This window comes from Mesoplodon mirus (assembly GCF_964341445.2).
Source record: "Mesoplodon mirus genome assembly, chromosome: 19".
NCBI classification, from domain to species: domain Eukaryota; kingdom Metazoa; phylum Chordata; class Mammalia; order Artiodactyla; family Ziphiidae; genus Mesoplodon; species Mesoplodon mirus.
Window position 1 is genome coordinate 53570573 of NC_138995.1, and position 18929 is coordinate 53589501.

Here is an 18929-nt window from a genome sequence, read left to right on the forward strand (position 1 = left end):
TCTTGACAGGGTGATGCTGGCATTTGCGTCAGGCTTTTGAAGTGGCAGCCCCAAGCTCGGCGAGGAGGGGCGGATCGGCGAGGGATTGTTAGCCAAGATGGCGGTGGCGGCTGCCGCGGCGAGGGTCTGGGGGTCAAGTCGAGGCTTGGGCCGGGTTGGCCTACTGCTCCTGCGGCGGCCAGGGGCTCGTGGGCTGGCTAGATCAGTGAGTACCTGGGTCACCGGGGAGTTTTCTCCAAGGAGGTATAGGGATGTTTACGCTGTCTTCAGAGTGTGGGGGTCCCTGTAGGGAGTGGAGGAAGGGCTGTTACAGAAGGGACAAGGGCTGGGAGAACCACTTGGAGAGGACACCCAAGGGAAGAACTTCCAGTTCCTTAGGAGGAGAAAAGCCAGGCAGCTCCTTTGTAACCCTGAGGGAGAGAGACAACTTGGAGAGAGCGAGGGAGTTACTTATTAGTTGCTGCCGTTCCCCAGGGGAGGCCGCTTGGAGGACACGGGGGGGTGGGGGGAAGGTGTGACCTTTCCTCTCAGGGGTTGGAGAAAACTGCCTTTGTAAGGGACAGACTTTCTTCTTGGTAAAGACTCCCCCCCCCTTCAAGGAGGAGAAAAGAGAGATCAGGTTTCCCACCAGGGGCTTTTATGGTGCCCTTTGCTCTAACTCTGATTTTTAAATGAATTGCGTAAAAAAGTCGCTTGATCCTGTGCCCCCTGATAGAATGCCTTGTCGGTTTTGGTGACTCTGCAGAGAAGGTGATCAATAAATATTTGTTGAATTAATGAGGGAGCGGGGGCGGGGGGAGAGAGGTCCAGACAGAGCACTTAGCCCACATTTCTTAGAAACACTTGAGAAATGCTTTGTTTCTTGTCAAAAGTGTTAGGTTGGGCTTCCCTGGTGGCGCGGTGGTTGGGAGTCCGCCTGCCGATGCAGGGGACACGGGTTCGTGCCCCGGTCCAGGAGGATCCCACATGCCGCGGAGCGGCTGGGCCTGTGAGCCATGGTCGCTGAGCCTGCGTGTCCGGAGCCTGTGCTCCGCAACGGGAGAGGCCACAACAGTGAGAGGCCCGCGTACCAAAAAAAAAAAAAAAAAAAAAGTGTTAGGTTGATGCTGCTAATTGCTAGCTCACACAGCACAAATCTAGTTAGGAGCCGCTATTTAGGAGAGAGGCCGGGGGCTGAGAAAAGCTGTGAACTAAGATTTCGCATATAAGAGAGTCGTGGTTAAGAAGATGGGCTCAGGAGCTAGACCATGTGGCGCCATGTCCCTAATCTGCCACTTTCCAGCTCTGTAGCTTTGGGCAAGGGACTGCTGCTCTCTGGACCTAATTTCCCCCTCTGTAACATGCTAACAATGGCCACGTCTTAGGGTTGTGTAAATTAAATGTGTAAAGTGCTAAGAACAGGACCTGGTATATGACGAGTGCAATTGGAATGTTGGCCGCTGTTGAAAGTGAGGGTGGACGGAAGGGACAGAAACTGTCCTCGGAGATGGGGGAGAAGAAAGGAGGTGGCCTTGGGAGGGTCTGGATTGGTGAGGGCCTTGGCGGGAAATCTATCGAGATCTTGTGGGGTTGGGCCTGACCATCTGATGCCCAAACCACTGGGAAGGGAAGATGGAATCTGTGGGAAGAAGCTCTAGCTAGGGAGAGAAACGGGGGCAAGAACATGGGCTGGGAGTGAGGTGTGGGGACACCTGGGAAGGGAGTTGACGCAGGTAATTTCCGAAGGGCTGCTGGAGCAAGATGGAGGTGGGAGAGTCCCTGCCTTTTGGCTGTTCTCGGTCAGTTTTTTGTTTGTTTGTTTGTTTTTTGAGCAGTCACATTCCCCACAGCTGAGCTCCCTAGAGCCCATTGGTTGGGCCTGCGCGGTGGGGGTGGGCTGGACTGGGGCAGGAGTAGGGAAGGGTCATTCATGACTGATTAAATCCGCTTCCTTCCTGGCTCAGTCTCCTCGCTGCCCTTCTCACTTACTTCCCCTCCTTTTTTTTTTTTTTTAGTGGGTTGGGTTGGGGGCAGGAGGTCTTTCAGAGTCCCTACGTTTTGCGTATATATTTTTAGAGTCCCTATTTTTTCTTCTCCACTTTTAAGTATTTCACTTGTTTTTTTCTTAAAATTTAAAAAGGAATTTTTTTTTTTGAGGGGAGGGAAGGAGTAATAGCATTTAGTCGAAGATTTTGAGCCTGATCTGGTCAACAGGACTTTTTGTAATGATAGGAGTGTTCTATATCTATGTTGTCAAGTACAGTAGCCACTAGCCACACGTGGCTACTGAGCACCTGAAATGTGGCTTAGCATGACAGAGGAATTGAAGTTCTCATTTAATTTTTTTTTTTTTTTTTTTTTTTTTTTTTTTTTTTTTGCGGTACGCGGGCCTCTCACTGTTGTGGCCTCTCCCGTTGCTGAGCACAGGCTCCGGACGCGCAGGCTCAGCGGCCATGGCTCTCGGGCCCAGCCGCTCTGCGGCATGTGGGATCTTCCCGGACCGGGGCACGAACCCGTGTCCCCTGCATCGGCAGACAGACTCTCAACCACTGTGCCACCAGGGAAGCCCTCATTTAATTTTTTTAAATCTATTTATTTAGTTATTTATGGCTGCGTTGGGCTTTTTCTAATTGCGGAGAGCCGGGGCTACTCTTTATTGCGGTGCGTGGGCTTCTCATTGCGGTGGCTTCTCTTGTTGCGGAGCAGGGCTCTAGGCTCACAGACTTCAGTAGTTGTGGCTCGTGGGCTCAGTAGTTGTGGCATGCAGGCTTTAGAGCACAGGCTCAGTAGTTGTGGTACACGGGCTTAGTTGCTCCTTGGCATGTGGGATCTTCCCGGACCAGGGCTCGAACCCGTGTCCCCTGCATTGGCAGGCGGATTCTTAACTACTGCTCCACAAGTCAAGTCCTTGGCTAGTGTCTTAATGAAGCACTTTATCATTTATAGTGTCAACTGACACCATTATTGTATTTAATACTGCCATACTGCAAGGTATGTATTGGTAGTGTTCTTCTCTTACAGGGGAGGAGACTGAAGCTCAGAGAGGTGAGGTCTGAACTTGGAGCTCCGGACTCCAAAGCCTAGTCTCTTTCCACAGTACCAGGCTGCCAGGAGGAGAGGGGGTAGGGCTTCGGTTCAGGTCTTGCAACATCCTGCTTAGTCCAGACATGGTGTGTATCATCAGCCTCTGCCTGGGGCTGGTGGGAAGAGGGGGTGGGAAGAGCCGGCCTCAGCCCCCATCATGCCCTCCCTTCACTGCCCTTCAGCCCCCACTGGCCATTTTCCCCTTTCCTTGGATGAGCTCCTCCCACCCGGAGGCCTTTGTAGGGATATGGTCCTTCAGGTGTCAGGCTGAGAGTTCACTTCCTCAGAGGAGCTTTCCTGACCCCATGACTGGTCTCAATGTGTAAAACAGGGATAATAGCAGTACCTCCCTCAGAGAGATACGCTGAGGGTTAAAGGAAACAGTTCTTAGGAAGCACTTACACATATATCCATGTGCTCGGTAAGGGCTCAAGAAATGGGGGCTGCTGTTTTCCCCCAGGAGCAGTGTATCAGTGGTGGCCTTGACTGATGCAGGGAAAGGATGCTTCCCATTTTCAGTGGCTGGGGGAGCTTAGTGCTGCTAAAGCCCCCGGGTCCCTGAGGCCAGAGAAAGCCTGATCCATCTCCGCACTTCCCTGGCCTCCCCAACCGGATCCCCCTGGAAGGGGAGGCCGCTGATGAGGTCAGTGACATTCCTGAGCTGGAAGTAAAGCCAAGGTCAGCTTTGCACTCTTTGAGGCAGAGTGCCTCAGACTCCAGGGCGAGAGCAGGCTTGGCCGGCCTCAGCTGTCCTAGCTTCGGAGGACTCGGTTAACTGGCACCATCCACAGCCTTCCCTGGCTGGACCCCGCTCTTCTCTCCAGCTTCCCTGTAGTGGGCAGGCTGCCTGGCTTCATATGCTGACATCACTGCTCATGATCTCCCTGGGTCATGGCCAAGTCACCTAACCCCTCTGAGCCTCGGGGCCACCTGTGTGGTACGGAGGTGTGGTCATGGCGCCTGCTTCACCTGGGTGCTGTGCAGGCTCAGTGAGACACAGGCGCCATACAGCAGGTGCCTGGTGTGGCGCCGAGGCACGTAGTTAACTGCTGTGGTTAACGTGCTACAGCCAGGTGGTCTCCAGGGTGCCAGGATCTCTCCTCTTGCCTCAGAGCCTTTGTCCTTCCCAAGGACTGACGTGTTCTTCCCCCAGCCTTTGCCTGGCTCACCCCGGCTCGTCCCTCAGGCCTCAGCTTCGCTCCCCCTTCTCCAGGAAGCTTTTCCTCCTGCTTCCTGTGATGCAGCTAGTGAAAGCCTTCCTCCTTGAGCTACGGCAGGTGCTTTACACCCGCCTCACCACCAGCCAGTGAAATGGAAACTCTTATTTCCACGAGGGGACACGGGTTCAGGGAGACAGTCTCCTACCCAAGGTGACGTGGCCGGAAAGGGACAGAGCCAGGATTCAAACACGGGCCGCTTGGCTCTCCAGCCCTCATCCTGCCCTGCCTATGTGTTAACTAACTTCTCTGCGATCCTGCCTCCTCTGACATTGTCCCTCCTGACTATAGCTTGTGTGTTCAGTGTCTGTCATCCGTCTCTCCCCGTTGTCCCCAGCCCTCAGTTCAGGGCCTGACTTGGAGCAAATATTCAGTGATTACTTGTTTGACCGCTACGGTCATCAAGTCCACTTGTTAGCTACTCATATTTATCGAGTGTTTGTTATGTGTCAGGCACTGGGCTGAGCACTGTACACACAGGAGCTCTTTAAATCCTCAGGACCGGGCTCCCCTGCCAGCGCAGTGGTTGAGAATCCACCTGCCAATGCAGGGGACATGGGTTCGAGCCCTGGTCCGGGAAGATCCCACTTGCTGCGGAGCAACTAAGCCCGTGCGCCACAACTACCGAGCCTGCACTCTAGAGCTCGCGAGCCACAACTACTGAGCCCTCATGCCACAACTGCTGAAGCCTGCACGCCTAGAGCCCGTGCTCCACAGCAAGAGAAGCCACCGCAATGAGAAGCCTGCGCACCGCAACGAGTGGCCCCAGTTGGCCGCAACTAGAGAAAGCCCACGCACAGCAATGAAATAAATAAATAAATGCAGCCAAAAATAAATAAATTAAAAGAAAAAAAACACTGTAAAAAAAAAAAATCAGGACCATCTGTGAGATAGATGTTCACACCACCCTTGGTTTACACATGAGGAAACTGATGCTCCGGGAGCTGTAGTTACACTCCCGAAGGTAGCAGTCAGCTCAGAGTCCCTGCCCTTAACTGTGGACCCGTAGGGAGTGGCTCGAGGAGGGGCCACCACAGTACCTGTGGGGCAGACCTTGGCCTTCCAGAGCAGGCGTCTGTGTCCTGTGTGGTAGGAGAGAGCGTGGCTTCAAGGCTTTGTGTAAATCTGTGCAGCTTCTGCCATTGTAGATCACTGCCACCAGGACAAACCCACTCCCCCACCAAAAAGAAGGAAAAATGGGTGGGGTCGCATATATCCTCTGCAGGCATTTTACCACCCATTTCCATTATGGAGCATTTCCTCAGGGCCAGGCACTGTGCCGATCCCTTTGGTAGCTCAAGGAATCAACACGGTAACCGTGGGGTAGGTACCACCTTCATCTCTACAGGCCCAGGAAGAGGGGGCATGGCCAAAGCCCAACTCCAGGGTACAGGGGGCATCAAGGTACCCTGATTGTAGCTCTCCAGCCTCTGGAGGCAGACAGTCCTGCCCTGACACCAGGGTTTGTTCGGAGCCCCATGACCCTGTCCTCCTGGCCCCTGGCCTCCCATCCTAGAGCCCCGCCCCAGATGGCATCTCCCCTGTGTCTCAGCCTCTCTCTGGAGTGTCCGCTGGGGCCTCGGTCTGGAATTACAATACAGTCCTGAGACGCAGTCAGCCCTTCTCCCCAACTCCTCTTTTCCCCATCTTCCCAGGGTGCCAGTCAGTTTCCTTTTTCCCATTTCCTGACCCTAGATTTTGGGGTTTTTCCTCTTTTACCAATTTTTGAGCATGTAACGTGTCCCATGCCTTTGCTGAACCCTTTGTGTGCCTTAGGAACTTTTTGCAGCAGCTCTCTGCAGCCTTTTCGCAGATAAGGAAATTTAGAGACACGGTGTTTTGCAGAGGGCTGTGCAGTGAGCTGAGAAATTGGAACCCAGGTCAGTCTGATTCTAAGCCAGTGAACTTAGCCGCTCATTCATCCGTTCGGTCAGTAATTGCCTGTTGAAGTGTGCTCTGTAAACCAATGTGGACATGCTTCTTGCCTCCCTGGAGCTTGTGATGTGTGTGGGAGATACACATGAGAGGAATGGATCCTCTAGGTGAATGGAAGGATCCGGCCGCCTGAGCGCTCAGAAGGCAGAAGCACGGTCTGCAAGAGTTGGGCCGCTGCCGTGCTGTTGTCAGGCCTGGACCCGCCCTGCCGTTGGGAGTATAATTTCCTTTATATCCTCACAATCACAAATGCAGATAAACGCACACATGTTCACATTCCCCTGCTGGAACCTGGGACGACCTCTTTGCCACAATTAAAGGAGGGAGGGTGGGGAACACATTTGAGCACCCATGTGTGAGATCCAGCTCATGACAAGCCTAGACATTCTTCTTTAGCGCCTATTGGAAGTAAAGCCACAGTTACTGAGCTGAGAGGAACCTGGCGACCGGTGGTGGAAAGTAAAGATGCAGATGTGTGCAAAGTGGGCCAGCAGTGGCAGCTGGGGTTCGGGGCCTGGGTTTAGGGGTCTGGATGTCAGCCCTGCCCAGGTTTGAAGCCCAGTCCTGACTTATTTGTTTTAGCCCCGGGGCCTGGTGCAGGGAGGTTATATTACCTCCCTGAGCCTGGGTTTCCTCGTCTGAAGGGCAACAGTACATACTCTCTGCCTCACGGATGTGCTCTGAGGGCTCAGTGAGGGTTCTGCATGCGGACCTCAGCCTGGTGCCCGGCAAAGGCTTAATATAGGGGCGCTGTTGCAATGCTGAGACTAGTTCAAGGCATTCTAGCTCAAGTGCTGAGAAATGGAATTGGTTCCCCTCCTGGTGCACATGTAGGCTTCTTCCAGGCTTTCCCCAACAGGCCTCCTCTCAGCCGGCGGGGTGGGGTGTGATGCTTCCCACGGGACTCCTTCCCAGTTCCACAAGGGAAGTGAGCAATGTGGAAGCTAACTTTTTGCCTTTTGCGTGTCCTGTTACCCCAGCTTCAAATGCCCTTTCCCTGACTCCTAGATATCCTTCAGGTCCCAGCTCTCATATCACTTCCTCAGGGGGACCTTACCCTCTCTCCACTCTGCTCTCACCCCATGGCTTCTCCTGGGAGAATACGCATCACCCTCATCCGCTCGGCGTTACTTGTTGAGGCTCTGTCTTCCTTGCTGGGCGGCAGGGACAGGTGTCTTGCCTCTCTTAGGTCCCCAGAACCGAGCACAGCCCGTGGAACGAAGCAGGTGCTCAAATATTTGTTGAATGAGTCAGTCTGGGCTCCTGAACTGGAGTGGAGAGGGTGGTAAAGTGTGTGGAGCAGTTTGCCAGGTGATGGGGAAAGAGGCCGCCTAGTACAGAGAAGAGAGCAAGAGATGTGGTGGTAGAAACGACAATCAGCATCTTTTTGAGCCTTTACTATACGTACAAGTACTCTGCTCGGCGTTTTATACACGTGATTTTGTTTGAGCTGCGCAATGTTCCCATGAGGTGTTCTCCATTTTACAGGTTGAGAAAGGGGAGACTTGAAGAGGGGAAGTCCCGTTCCCATGGTCACTCAGCAAGGGATTTGAACTTGGCAGGCTGACTCTTAAGGGCTCACAGACATAAGCTCTAAGCTGGGTGGCCTCCTTGTGGGTAGAGGGGTCAGTAAGGAGCCCTTCTGGCTGATTGGAGGTCACTGTGCAGGGGGTGTGTGTGTCTGTGGTAGCCGTGGGAGATGGAGAGGATGGGGTAGCGGCGGTCAGCCCTGGGGAGGCCTTGAATGCCAGGGTGAGGAGTTTGGGCCTCTGATAATAATAGCTACTGGTTCTTGAGCTGCCTGCCACTTTATTAGATTATTTAACCTTTACAGCAACCCTGTGTGGTAGACATTATGATTTTTCACCCCAATTTTACAGCTGAGGAGCTGAGACACAAAGCAGTTGTAGGAACTTGCCCAATGCGTGACCCATTGGGAAGGTGGCGGAGCCGGGATTCAGACCCTGTGCATCAGGCCCCAGAGTCCACCGCGGCTGTGGTGGCTTAATCACCAGGCCACGCTGCCTGCGGCTGTGGGGTTGCGCCTGCAGAACCTCTGCTGCTCCTGACGAGGGCGTCTCCTCCCCCCCTCCCCCGCCTTCTCTCCCCAGCATCCCCAGAGACAGCAGCAGCACTTCTCGTCCCTGGATGACAAGCCCCAGTTCCCAGGGGCCTCAGCGGAGTTTATAGACAGGCTAGAGTTCATCCAGCCCAATGTCATCTCTGGGATCCCCATCTACCGCGTCATGGACCGGCAGGGCCAGATCATCAACCCCAGCGAGGATCCCCACGTGAGAGGCCGCTTCCCCCCGACCCCGTGCCCAGGCCCCTTGCCCGTCTCCTCCCCTGTGGTCCCAGCTGGCCCACATGTGTCTGTGCCTCCACCTGCAGCTGCCCCAGGAGAAGGTGCTCAAGTTCTACGAGACCATGACGCTGCTCAATACCATGGACCGCGTCCTCTACGAGTCCCAGAGACAGGTGCGTGGGGGCGGGCTGGGGAGAGGGGCGGGGGATTGCCTGAGGTCCCCCTACCTGTGTTTGGGCCAAAAGACAGCTCCCAGGGAGGAGGGAGTGCAATGGAGATCCTTGTCTTGAGGTCCTTAGAGTTCTTGGGGTTCTGCTGGGGCTCTGGAGGAAGAGGGTGGGAGGGTCCTGCCCAAGGGCAGAAGGGTGGACCGGACCACGGAAAGCCTACTGTGCGCCAGGCTGGGGGCTTAGCTGTGCTGGGAGAGGGCAGGCAGGCAGAAGACTGGACGCCTCTTCCTCTCGGGTGCTCACAGTTCTGAGAAGCAGGGTGGCTCTCGGTGCTTCCAGGGTGCCCGTGTCCAGGGTGCTGCAGTGGGACACTCAGCAGTGTTAGCATCAGCCGACAGAGACCCAGTCAGAGCAGTGTCAGCAAAGAGGGAACTGGTTGACTCGACTAACTGCAAGTCCGTAAGGCCCTGTTTCAGGCACAGCTGGACCCAGGGTCTCAAAACATGTTTTCTGACCTGTTTCTCTCTCTGAGTGTCTCTTCTACTCTCCTTTGCCTTGGCTTCCTTCATTCTCAAGCTGCCGTGGTCTCTGGACGCTCCAGATTCACGGAGAGGTGGCAGAGAAAGGGTTCAGGGTACGGGCTCTGGAGCTAGACTGCAGTTCGAGTCCACATTCTGTCACTGTCTAGCTTTGTGGCCCTGGGAAAGTTGCTTAGCCCTTCAGTGCTTCAGTTTTCTCTTCTCTAGCTATTTCATGGGGTTGCTGTGAGGATTGATGGTGGCCTACGTAATGGCCTTAGGAACAGTGAAACTGGCATTTGTCACGGATAGCAGTCTTGCAATTATTATCCTTTCTGTTTAGCAGTGGAAAGAGCATGTCTGGTCCCTAATGTTCCAGCAAAAGGCCCAGAGCTGACGCTTTTTGGCCAGGCTTTGGTCACAGACCCCCGCTTGAGCCAGCCCATGTGATTGACCGGCCAAGCCGGGGCCATGTGCCCACCCCCAGGAACCAAGGGAGCAGAGACCTGGAGTCCGTCCCTCCCGGGCTGCGGAGACGGAGGGCAGGAGCGTGGGGTCCCTGTTAGGAAAGTGGGAAGAATGCTGGGCAGGCTCGTCCTCAGGAGTGGGGATGGGCTTGGCGGTCGGCCCCCAGGCGACCCCGCTGTGCACTGAAAGCACGAGGCCCGTGAGGACGGTCCCGAGCAGATGAGGCGGGCAGCCAGCTCCCTGGTCCTCTTGCTCACGGGAGCACTACGTGTGTGTCCCCACCCTGCCCAGGAACTTCCCTTGGCTCCTGCCGTCCACGGGATCAAGACCTGCCCCTCCTGTCCACCCCGTCTCCCATTCACTGTGGCCTCGGCCATCTGCTCCCCTCTGCATGGCCTCAGTGCCAGGCCACCCCTCCCACCCTCTCTCACATGCCTGGGCTTCTTCCTGACCCCTGGGTTGGCTGCGCAGACGGGGGCTTTGGAACCTGACGGATGTGGGTCCAGTCACAGATGTAACTTTAGGCAGGTGATTTTTCTTGTCTTTGCCTCAGTTTCTTTAGTGTATTAAAACATAGAAATAACAAGAGAACCCACCCAACCCCACCTGACCAGGTGGGAGTGGGAATTCTGTGAGACCCGGCACGTAAAGCCCCTCGCCCGTTGGCTGACACAGGGAGCCCTCGGTAAGATCAGCTCAGCCATCAGGTTTCAGCCTTCCTTAGCTAGGGTTATCCCAGCAGCCCCCCATCCCAACAGAAATAAAAGCAGTAGTTTAAACAGATTAATAGGTTTTTTCTCTTGCATAAAAGAAATGTGAAAATAGGTGGTCGGGGCTGGTATGGTGGCACCACAATGTCATTGGATACCCAGCACTGGCTTCTAGCCTCCAGGGCCCCTCATAAACCAAATGGCTGCTGGAGCCCCGTCCATCATGTCTCGTTCCAGGCAGGAGGTAGAAGGAAGGTGGAAGGTCAAACATGGCACTGCCCAGCTATCTCCCCACACCCACATTTATAGAACTTGCCAGGCAGTTCCACCAGAAAACATGACACGTTTCATCGGTCACTCCCAGCTGCAAGGGAGACTGAGAAAGTAGTCTTTTAGTCCGGGCAGGTGCTGTCTGTGGTGGCATGAGATCTGTTAGCAAAGAGGAAGAGGGATCTGATACCGTGTAGGCAACCAGGGACCTCTGCCACTAGCCCAGGTCCTGTTTCCTCAGGGGGCCCCCCTCTCAGGCTCCTCCCCACACCAGCCTCGCAGCCCCGCCAGGCCCTCAGCACCCAGCATCCGCCCCGCTCATTGCTTTCAGTTGGCCCCCCACTTGGAAGAAAGTGTTCATCTGTGGTTCCCCCACTGCGACAGGAGGCCCCTGCGGAACACGTGAGGCCTGGGCACAGGGCGTCCTGCAGCTGCTGACCCGGCTGGCTCCGTTTTTACCTTACACACAGTCCTGCTTACCTCCATCTCTGTGCCAGGGCTCCCGGATCTCCAGCCAGACTTCACCCCTTAGCCCCCGATCTGCTTGGCTTCTCACCCCGGGTGTCCCTCACCAGATTCAGCCAGTCCAGACTTGACCTCAGCACCTTCCTCCCGGACCTGCTCCTCTTCCGCCCTTAGGCCATTTCTCAGAGACGGTACCACCGTCCACCCATTTGCCCAAACTGGAGACCTACTGGTATTCCCTGTCCCCTCCCACCCCCTCACTGTCACTTTCCCCTTTCATTCACTCTGCCCTTAGGTATTTCGTTAGAAATCCATTCTGCTCAGCACCCCCATCAGGAACCCAGACTTCCTCCCTTTCTGCTTCACCATCGTGGGCGACTTGGCTTTCGCCCTGTGCTTCTTGCCTCTCGTTCACAAGATGGCTGCCACAGGTCCAGGCTTCACGGCTGTGTGCAAACCTGGAGGGAAGGGGTGGCAGCGGCTGCAGTGACCTCTTTCATCAAGAAGGCAAAAGCAGGCTTCCGCTGAATTCTCTGGCTAGAACTTGTGTCCTGTGGCCACTTCTGACTGTAAGGGAGGCTGGGAACATATTTTTCCAGGCTCTGGGATTAGGGGGCTCAGGAGAAGGGAGTTGCCCCGGGCACCGGTGTAGGGAACCAACACAGGCCGCCGCTCCCTGCACCGCTCACTCTGCTTCTCAAGACTCTCAGCCGTCCTCTCCCTGCCGCCTGCCACCACCGGGCCAGGCCGCGCCCCCTCCCACCTGGCGCTTGGCACTCGTTCCTGTCTCCTCCATCCGTTCCCACGTGGTAGCCTGAGAGACATTTTTAAAACATCTCTCCCCTGAGAACTGTTGGCGGGTTACCGTCGTCCTCAGGGTAAAGTCCGATACACGGCGCTCCCTGCGCTACCTGGGCCCTGCCTCTCTCTCTCCCTCCTCGTCGTCCTCCACCCCTCCCACGTTGTGTCCCAGCCCTTCTGACCTCATGGCCTTTCTTGTTCTCTCTGCCTGGAAACCTCCACCCTCCCTACCTTTGCTCGGCATAGGCATTGCTCCTCGATGCCCCTCCACAGTGGGGCGGGTACCCCTTCAGCCCCCATCAGGCAGCCCCATCACCCTGGCTCTAACCAACCTGGCGGTTCCTCTGTGAAGGCAGGAGTGCCAGTGTGGCCTGGCCCAGAGCCGGCCTTCAGGAAGCATCTGTTGAATCACAGAGTAATCAGAAGTCGGTCAGCGTTTGGATGTTTCTCTGTCATTGCCCGGTCTAACTGGACCCGGCCCTCTGGGCCCTCCTCCACCCCCAGGGCCGGATATCCTTCTACATGACCAACTATGGTGAGGAGGGGACGCACGTGGGGAGCGCAGCAGCCCTGGACAGCACGGACCTGGTGTTTGGCCAGTACCGGGAGGCAGGTACGTCTGCCCATGGCAGCAGGTGCCAGGGACCTGGGTCTGTGGTCCCCATTGAGACAGGTCAGGCCCAGTCCCTCCTGCTAGGAAGGCGAGGCCCACATTAGTTACCGGTGGGCTCTTCTGGGAGTGGCACCTTGCCAGGGAGGCCTAAGGGTGCTTCCCCTCTGCGGAGGCCTGGCAGTATCGTAGTTAAGAGCCTGTGCTCCTGACCATTCCATGCCCTGCTGGTGACCAGTTGTTCGATTTTGGGCAAGTCACTTCCGTTCTCTGAGCCTCAGTTTTCTCATCTTTGAAATAGAGATTATGATGGGATGGCAACCCCCTGTGCTGTGGGGCTGCCACGAGCCTGCAGTGAGGCCAGGCCGAGCTGGCCTCTTCCCAGGTGCTGTATCCTGCACGCAGCTGCAGCCGAGGCAGATGCACGGGCGTGTTCCAGCCTGGGAGCGGCTAACTTCTGAGTGAATGAGGGAGAGGATGGAAGGAGCAACGACTAGGAATGAAGAAAACGGATGAGTGTTAAGGAGAGACCGGGGGTGCAGGAGTGAGCCCGGGGAGCTGAGGGTGGGCTTCCAGAGCAGTTGTTGGTATGGGGCCTGGCAGGGGAGCCAGATCTGACCCTTCCTCTCAGGTGCTGCACGGTCTTGGGCAGGTTGCTTAACTGCTCCTTGCCTCAGTTTCCTCATCTACAGTGGGAGATGGTGAACCCTCCCAAGACGGTTGTTGAGGGGTTTCACAGGGCAGATGACGCAAAGCCCTCAGCACAGGGCCTGGCGTGGGGTAAGCACTCGGAGTCAGAGGCGGTGTCGTGACCAAGGCCTCTCACCCGGGGACAGCTCTTCAGTGGGGAGGTGTGGCCTGGCCAGGCAGGCTGCCCAGAGCGCTCCCGGGACCAGCACAGCCTTCCAGTCTGCTCTCAGACTATCTACTGTCTCAGCTGCGCCAGACCCCCCACCCCACATGCTCCAGGGGAGCAGATGCCCTGTGACGCTGTCCGTGGTTCCGCATCATTAGGTTTGCCTGGGCATTGGGCCGCAAGCCAGGCCCCTGCCACGTCTGCTAAGCGCTTCCCACTGTCTCTGCTGAGGGGATCTGTCTGGGGAGGGCTCCAAGCAGGGCCTGGAGCGAGGGTCCTGGAGTTACGGGCGGCCACTGGGCTCTGCACACGGGGGCTGTTTGGGCCCCGGCCACCTCTGCAGGAGTGAGCCGTCCTGCACCAAGGGTCATGGAAGGCCCTGCATCCAGGCAGCTGCCGAGGGCGCCTTTGCGGGGCGAGGAGGAAAGGCAGGCCGCGCTTGTCCCGGTCCTGACCGGGCAGCTGCTCCCCGTGTGACTGTGTCTCCCGTGAAGTGGGGAGAACAAGGGCGCTGAGCTGTCGTCAGTGCTGGAAGCCCTGGAGCCTGTGTCGGTTCCCCTCGCAGCAGAGTGGAGGCCCCTGCCCACCTCCCACTGGAGCGGCCGCAAGGAACCCCCGCCAGCCCCACCAGCTGTGCGGGCCAGCTGGTGCGAAGCTTGGGTCAGAGAGGTGCGGCCTTGTGGCGCCTTTGATGACGAGGTGGGCGCCCACCGGGGTTTTGTTTGAAGAAAGGATTTTACTGCCATGAGCAGGTTTGAATATTTCCTCTCTAGTCCACAGGTCGTGAGCACGGCCCATACGGTTATTTGGTTCATATGATGATTTTTTTTTTAAGTAGATGAATTAGTGGAAACGCTTAAAAATCAGGTAGCTTCCCCTCCTCTCCCCTAGCACCCACCCTCTCCCCAAAAGAAAGCAAGCTGGATTGCTCCTTTTGAAAAACTGGACCATCTGGCCTCCCTGGGCAGAGGTTAGTTGGTTTGAATGGCAGCCTCCGTCTTGAGGCAGGCCTGTGCCTTCTGCTCTGCCCGCCTGCTTCCTGCACCCGCCTGGTCCCTATAAGCATCCGAACGCGCCTTCCCTGCTGTAGTACAGTCAGTGGAACAGGTCCCGGGCAGGAAGGGCCTGGCCCAGGGGCCCTCACAGGGTTGGCCTGTCCCGCACACCACCCGCCATGGTGACCCTGCCTTCTCCTGCACCAGGTGTACTCATGTACCGGAACTACCCCCTGGAACTGTTCATGGCCCAGTGCTACGGCAACGTGAACGACCAGGGCAAGGGGCGCCAGATGCCCGTCCACTATGGCTGCAGGGAGCGCCATTTCGTCACCATCTCCTCTCCACTGGCCACGCAGATCCCTCAGGGTGAGGATGCACGTCCCGGGCCCCGGCCCCACAGTCTGACGTCGTTACCCTGCTCAGGCCCTAGCCTCCTCCATCCCTTCCGGGGGCTTCCTGGTGGCGCCACGGTCCTAGCGCTGGTCTGGGCTCTAGACTTACAAGACCCCTCTTGTCTGGGACCCTCGTAGGAGGGCTCTAGTGGCGTCTTTGCCCCATCCGGCAGGTTTGAGCAGACACAGTCACGGTCTCAGTTTCCCACGCTTGTGCCCAGCCTGTGTCCATTCACCGGCACAGCCAACTGCATGGGACTGAGCATGTGCCAGCTTCCTTACTGAAGGTCACCCGGCAGGTAGCAAGAAGAGTAGGCACTCAAATCGTGGACCATGTGGCTCCAGAGCCTGGGTTCTCCACCCCGGCCCTGCCCTGCCCCTGTCCTCAGTGACTCCCCTAAAGCTTACTCCGCAAGCCCACGTTGCTTAGCGCAGTTGGTGTGGCTTCTGTTAAAGGTGACTGCTTGTGAAGCAGACCCGCCGGGGGAGGGCTGCGGCCACACAGTGCAAAAACAGGGATGTGGACAGCCCCCGCCCCCCGTCCTGTGGAGCCTGCACTCGGTTGAGGGTCAGTCTGCTCCAGGGCAGACACATGAACTGATGTGTACAGGGCTTAGAGTGCCTGGCATGTCAGAGGGCCCTGGGCACGTTCGGCCAGTGTGTTCTATTTGGGAACAGGAGCGGTTTGTGTCTGAGGTGGGAGGCGGACAGGGCAGCTTTCTGGGAGGAGGTAGCATTTTCACTGATTTCCATTTTGTAGGCTTTCCATAAGGTGGGGCCTGGCCCTCATCTTCCATTTGGGTGACCAGTCAAGTCACTCAGGTGGCCAGTGTATGGAGTCCATGCTGTGTGCTGGGTGCCATTCTAGGTGCATTGAACAGAGGCAGCAAAAACCTCAGGCTTCCTGGTGCTGACACTGGTGGGAGAGACGGACAATAAACAGGATGAAGTAACACATGGAGTATGTCAGGGGTGATAAGGCCCACAGGGAAAAATAAAGCTGAGAGGGAGCGGTTCTTGATGGGGGAAGGTGGGGACACGTGTCACCAGGTGAAAGTACAGACCAGAAGGTGAGAGAGGGAGCCACCCGGGATCTGGAGGCGGGTGCCTGCTCGGTGACGTGTCTGAGGTGCCAGGAGGAGCCAGTGGGGCAGGTGTGGAGGGAGGGGTGCACGCAGGTGGGTCTCAGGCTGTGGACTTTCGAAGACACTTTGACCCAGAGTGGACCCGAGCTGGGGGAGGGGGAGGAGTCCTCTGCAGAACCACCTGCCAGCTTGGCTGCTGCCCTGAGGGTAACAGCTTGGGTGGGAGGAGCAGGGGGCTGGGGAGGAGGCTGCTTGGGCCAGAGGTGGGGCTGGGACTACCAGGGAATGGTTAAGGAGTGGGGAGAAGGGCTCAGATTCTGGCTCCATTTTGAAGGTCGAGCGGGCATATGGGGGCGTGACAGAAAGTCAGGAGTCAAAGATGCTTTAGTTTGTGGCCTGAGCAGTTGGAAGGATGGAGCTGCCGTCAGCCAAGGGGAGGAGACTGTGGGCGGGGCAGCTTCTGGGGGAGGGGAGGGGCGGCTCAGGTGTTTTCTTTGCCCCCAGACCTTGGCAACCGCTAGCCTGAGGGCCGGAGCCCCGGGTTGGGGTGCGAGGGTGTGGACGCTGGGAGGGTATGAGTGCAGGGAGACACGTGTCTCTGCTCCTGCAGCGGTGGGGGCAGCCTACGCGGCCAAGCGGGCCAACGCCAACAGGGTCATCATCTGTTACTTCGGAGAGGGCGCGGCCAGTGAGGGGGACGCCCACGCCGGCTTCAACTTCGCCGCCACCCTGGAGTGCCCCATCATCTTCTTCTGCCGGAACAACGGCTATGCCATCTCCACGCCCACCTCCGAGCAGTACCGCGGGGATGGCATCGGTACGGGCCCTGGTGGCTGCTCCCCGCCCTGCCTGCGCCCTCTCCTTCCTCCCCTCTCTCCCCACTCCCTGCTCCTGTCTCACCTGAGCCCTGGGGCCTGACCTGCCTCCCTGTCCCTACAGCGGCTCGAGGCCCTGGATACGGCATCCTGTCCATCCGCGTGGACGGCAATGATGTGTTTGCTGTGTACAACGCCACCAAGGAGGCCCGGCGGCGGGCCGTGGCGGAAAACCAGCCCTTCCTCATTGAGGCCATGACCTACAGGTGCCTGCTGCCCCCCGTCGGTCCCCAGCCTCGACTGCTGCCGTCCTCAGCACCTCCCCCACATTGATCACCGCCCCCGCAGTACAACCCCACTGCCCTGCCCCGTGTAGCCCCTTCCGGCCTTTATTCCATGCCCCCCTTCTCCCCTAGTCCACCCCTTCCTTCCTGACCTTCACCTGAGGGGCGCCGGCCTGACCCTGGGTCCCCCTCCCGCTGGTAGGATCGGGCACCACAGCACCAGTGACGACAGCTCGGCGTACCGCTCAGTGGATGAGGTCAATTACTGGGACAAGCAGGACCACCCCATCTCCCGGCTGAGGCACTACCTGCAGAGCTGTGGCTGGTGGGACGACGAGCAGGAGAAGGCCTGGAGGAAGCAGTCCCGCAGGAAGGTGAGCAAGGGCCACCCTCTGTTGGAAACCACCCCAGGGGTCGTGTTCCGGGATGGTGTGTCACAGAGAACCCTGGAAGGGTGGGGAGGCTGGGGGTTGGGGGCCATTGACTTGGCAGTCTCGGGGATAACCCTGGTGACGTCTCTAATGTCATGATGCCAGGACACGTGCACCTCAGCCGTGTTCTGCCCTCAGCTCCTTCGCCTCTGAAGAGGGATACTGGGGTACCCACCTCAGAAGCTTGTCTGAGGGTTTGCATCTGATCCAGATGGGGTGTAAGTGTCCGCCAGAGTCTGTGCACTGCCCTCCTTGGCCCTGGTCCTCAGACACCAGAAGCACTGTGGCCCAGTGGGCAGGGCAGACCCTGGTGTCGGGCAGCATGTGCTTCCTGGCTCTGCCCCTGACCACGTCATCGTGGGCACGTCCCTTCTCTTTTCTGTGCCTCGGTCTCCTCATCTCTGAGCTGCCTGCTTCTTAGGGCTGCTGAGAGGCTGAATCGATTCCATACTCTTAGTATAGTGCCTGGTTCTGCTAAGGGTGGAGATGCTGGGATTTGGGACATCAGTTGTCACCACTGTTTTTTTTTCTTTTTAATTTATTAATTTATTTATTTTTGGCTGCGCTGGGTCTTCGTTGCTGCGTGCGGTCTTTCTCTAGTTGCAGCGAGCAGGGGCTACTCTTCGTCGCGGTGCGCGGGCTTCTCATCGCGGTGGCTTCTCTTTGTTGCGGAGCACGGGCTCTAGGCGCGCGGGCTTCAGTAGTTGTGGCGTGGGCTCTAGAGCGCAGGCTCGGTAGTTGTGGCACACGGGCTTTGTTGCTCCGCGGCATGTGGGATCTTCCTGGACCAGGCCTCGAACCCCTGTCCCCTGCATTGGCAGGCGGATTCTTAACCACTGTGCCACCAGGGAAGCCCGTCACCACTATTTCCATTGTCCACGTGGGAACTTGAGGCTCAGGGGGCTTAACCCCTCGCCAAGATCCCACAGGTAGGAAGCAGGTTCCTGGGTGAGAGGTCGGCTGCCTGCCCACTGCCGCTTGTCCCCCAGGTGATGGAGGCCTTTGAGCAGGCCGAGCGGAAGCTGAAGCCCAGCCCCAGCCTGCTCTTCTCAGATGTGTATCAGGAGATGCCTACCCAGCTCCGCAAGCAGCAGGAGTCTTTGGCCCGTCACCTCCAGACCTATGGGGAACACTACCCCCTGGATCACTTCGAGAAGTGAGGCTACTTGCCCCATCCCCACCTACCTCACCTCTGCCTCTGAGGGGCAGAGGTGACGGGCAGGATGCTACCCCCTTCCCCTGACAGCTCCCTGCAGCACACTCGGGCCAGGGCAGCCCTTGGGGCGGCTCCTGCCTCTCCAGGCTGTTACATTGGTGGGGCCTTGGTCAGCCCCTTCTTTGCCTTTAGTTACAGGGTCTTCTCCCAGGGGCTGGGCAAGGGCACCTCCAGGACTGGAAGCCCCTCAGGGCTGGGGGTGGACGTGGCAGGTCAGCCTGTGGAACTTAGTCAGAGTGAGAGGTGGTCAGCAGGTAATGAATAAACTGTGTCTCTGCATTTGGCTCCATGCTACCTCTGGTTTCTGTTTCCTGGAGTTT

General features: G+C 57.3%; 1 protein-coding gene across 1 annotated transcript; it reads left to right on the plus strand.

Moving 5' to 3' along the window:
• The first annotated feature begins 81 nt into the window (after positions 1–81).
• Positions 82–18898, plus strand: BCKDHA (branched chain keto acid dehydrogenase E1 subunit alpha). Its single transcript, XM_082606259.1, has 9 exons — positions 82–205; positions 8327–8506; positions 8607–8693; positions 12427–12535; positions 14591–14752; positions 16474–16680; positions 16803–16944; positions 17165–17336; positions 18383–18898. The coding sequence occupies exons 1-9, from the start codon at positions 98–100 to the stop codon at positions 18551–18553; spliced, it is 1338 nt and encodes a 445-aa protein (XP_082462385.1). The 5' UTR covers positions 82–97; the 3' UTR covers positions 18554–18898.
• The last annotated feature ends 31 nt before the right edge of the window (positions 18899–18929 follow it).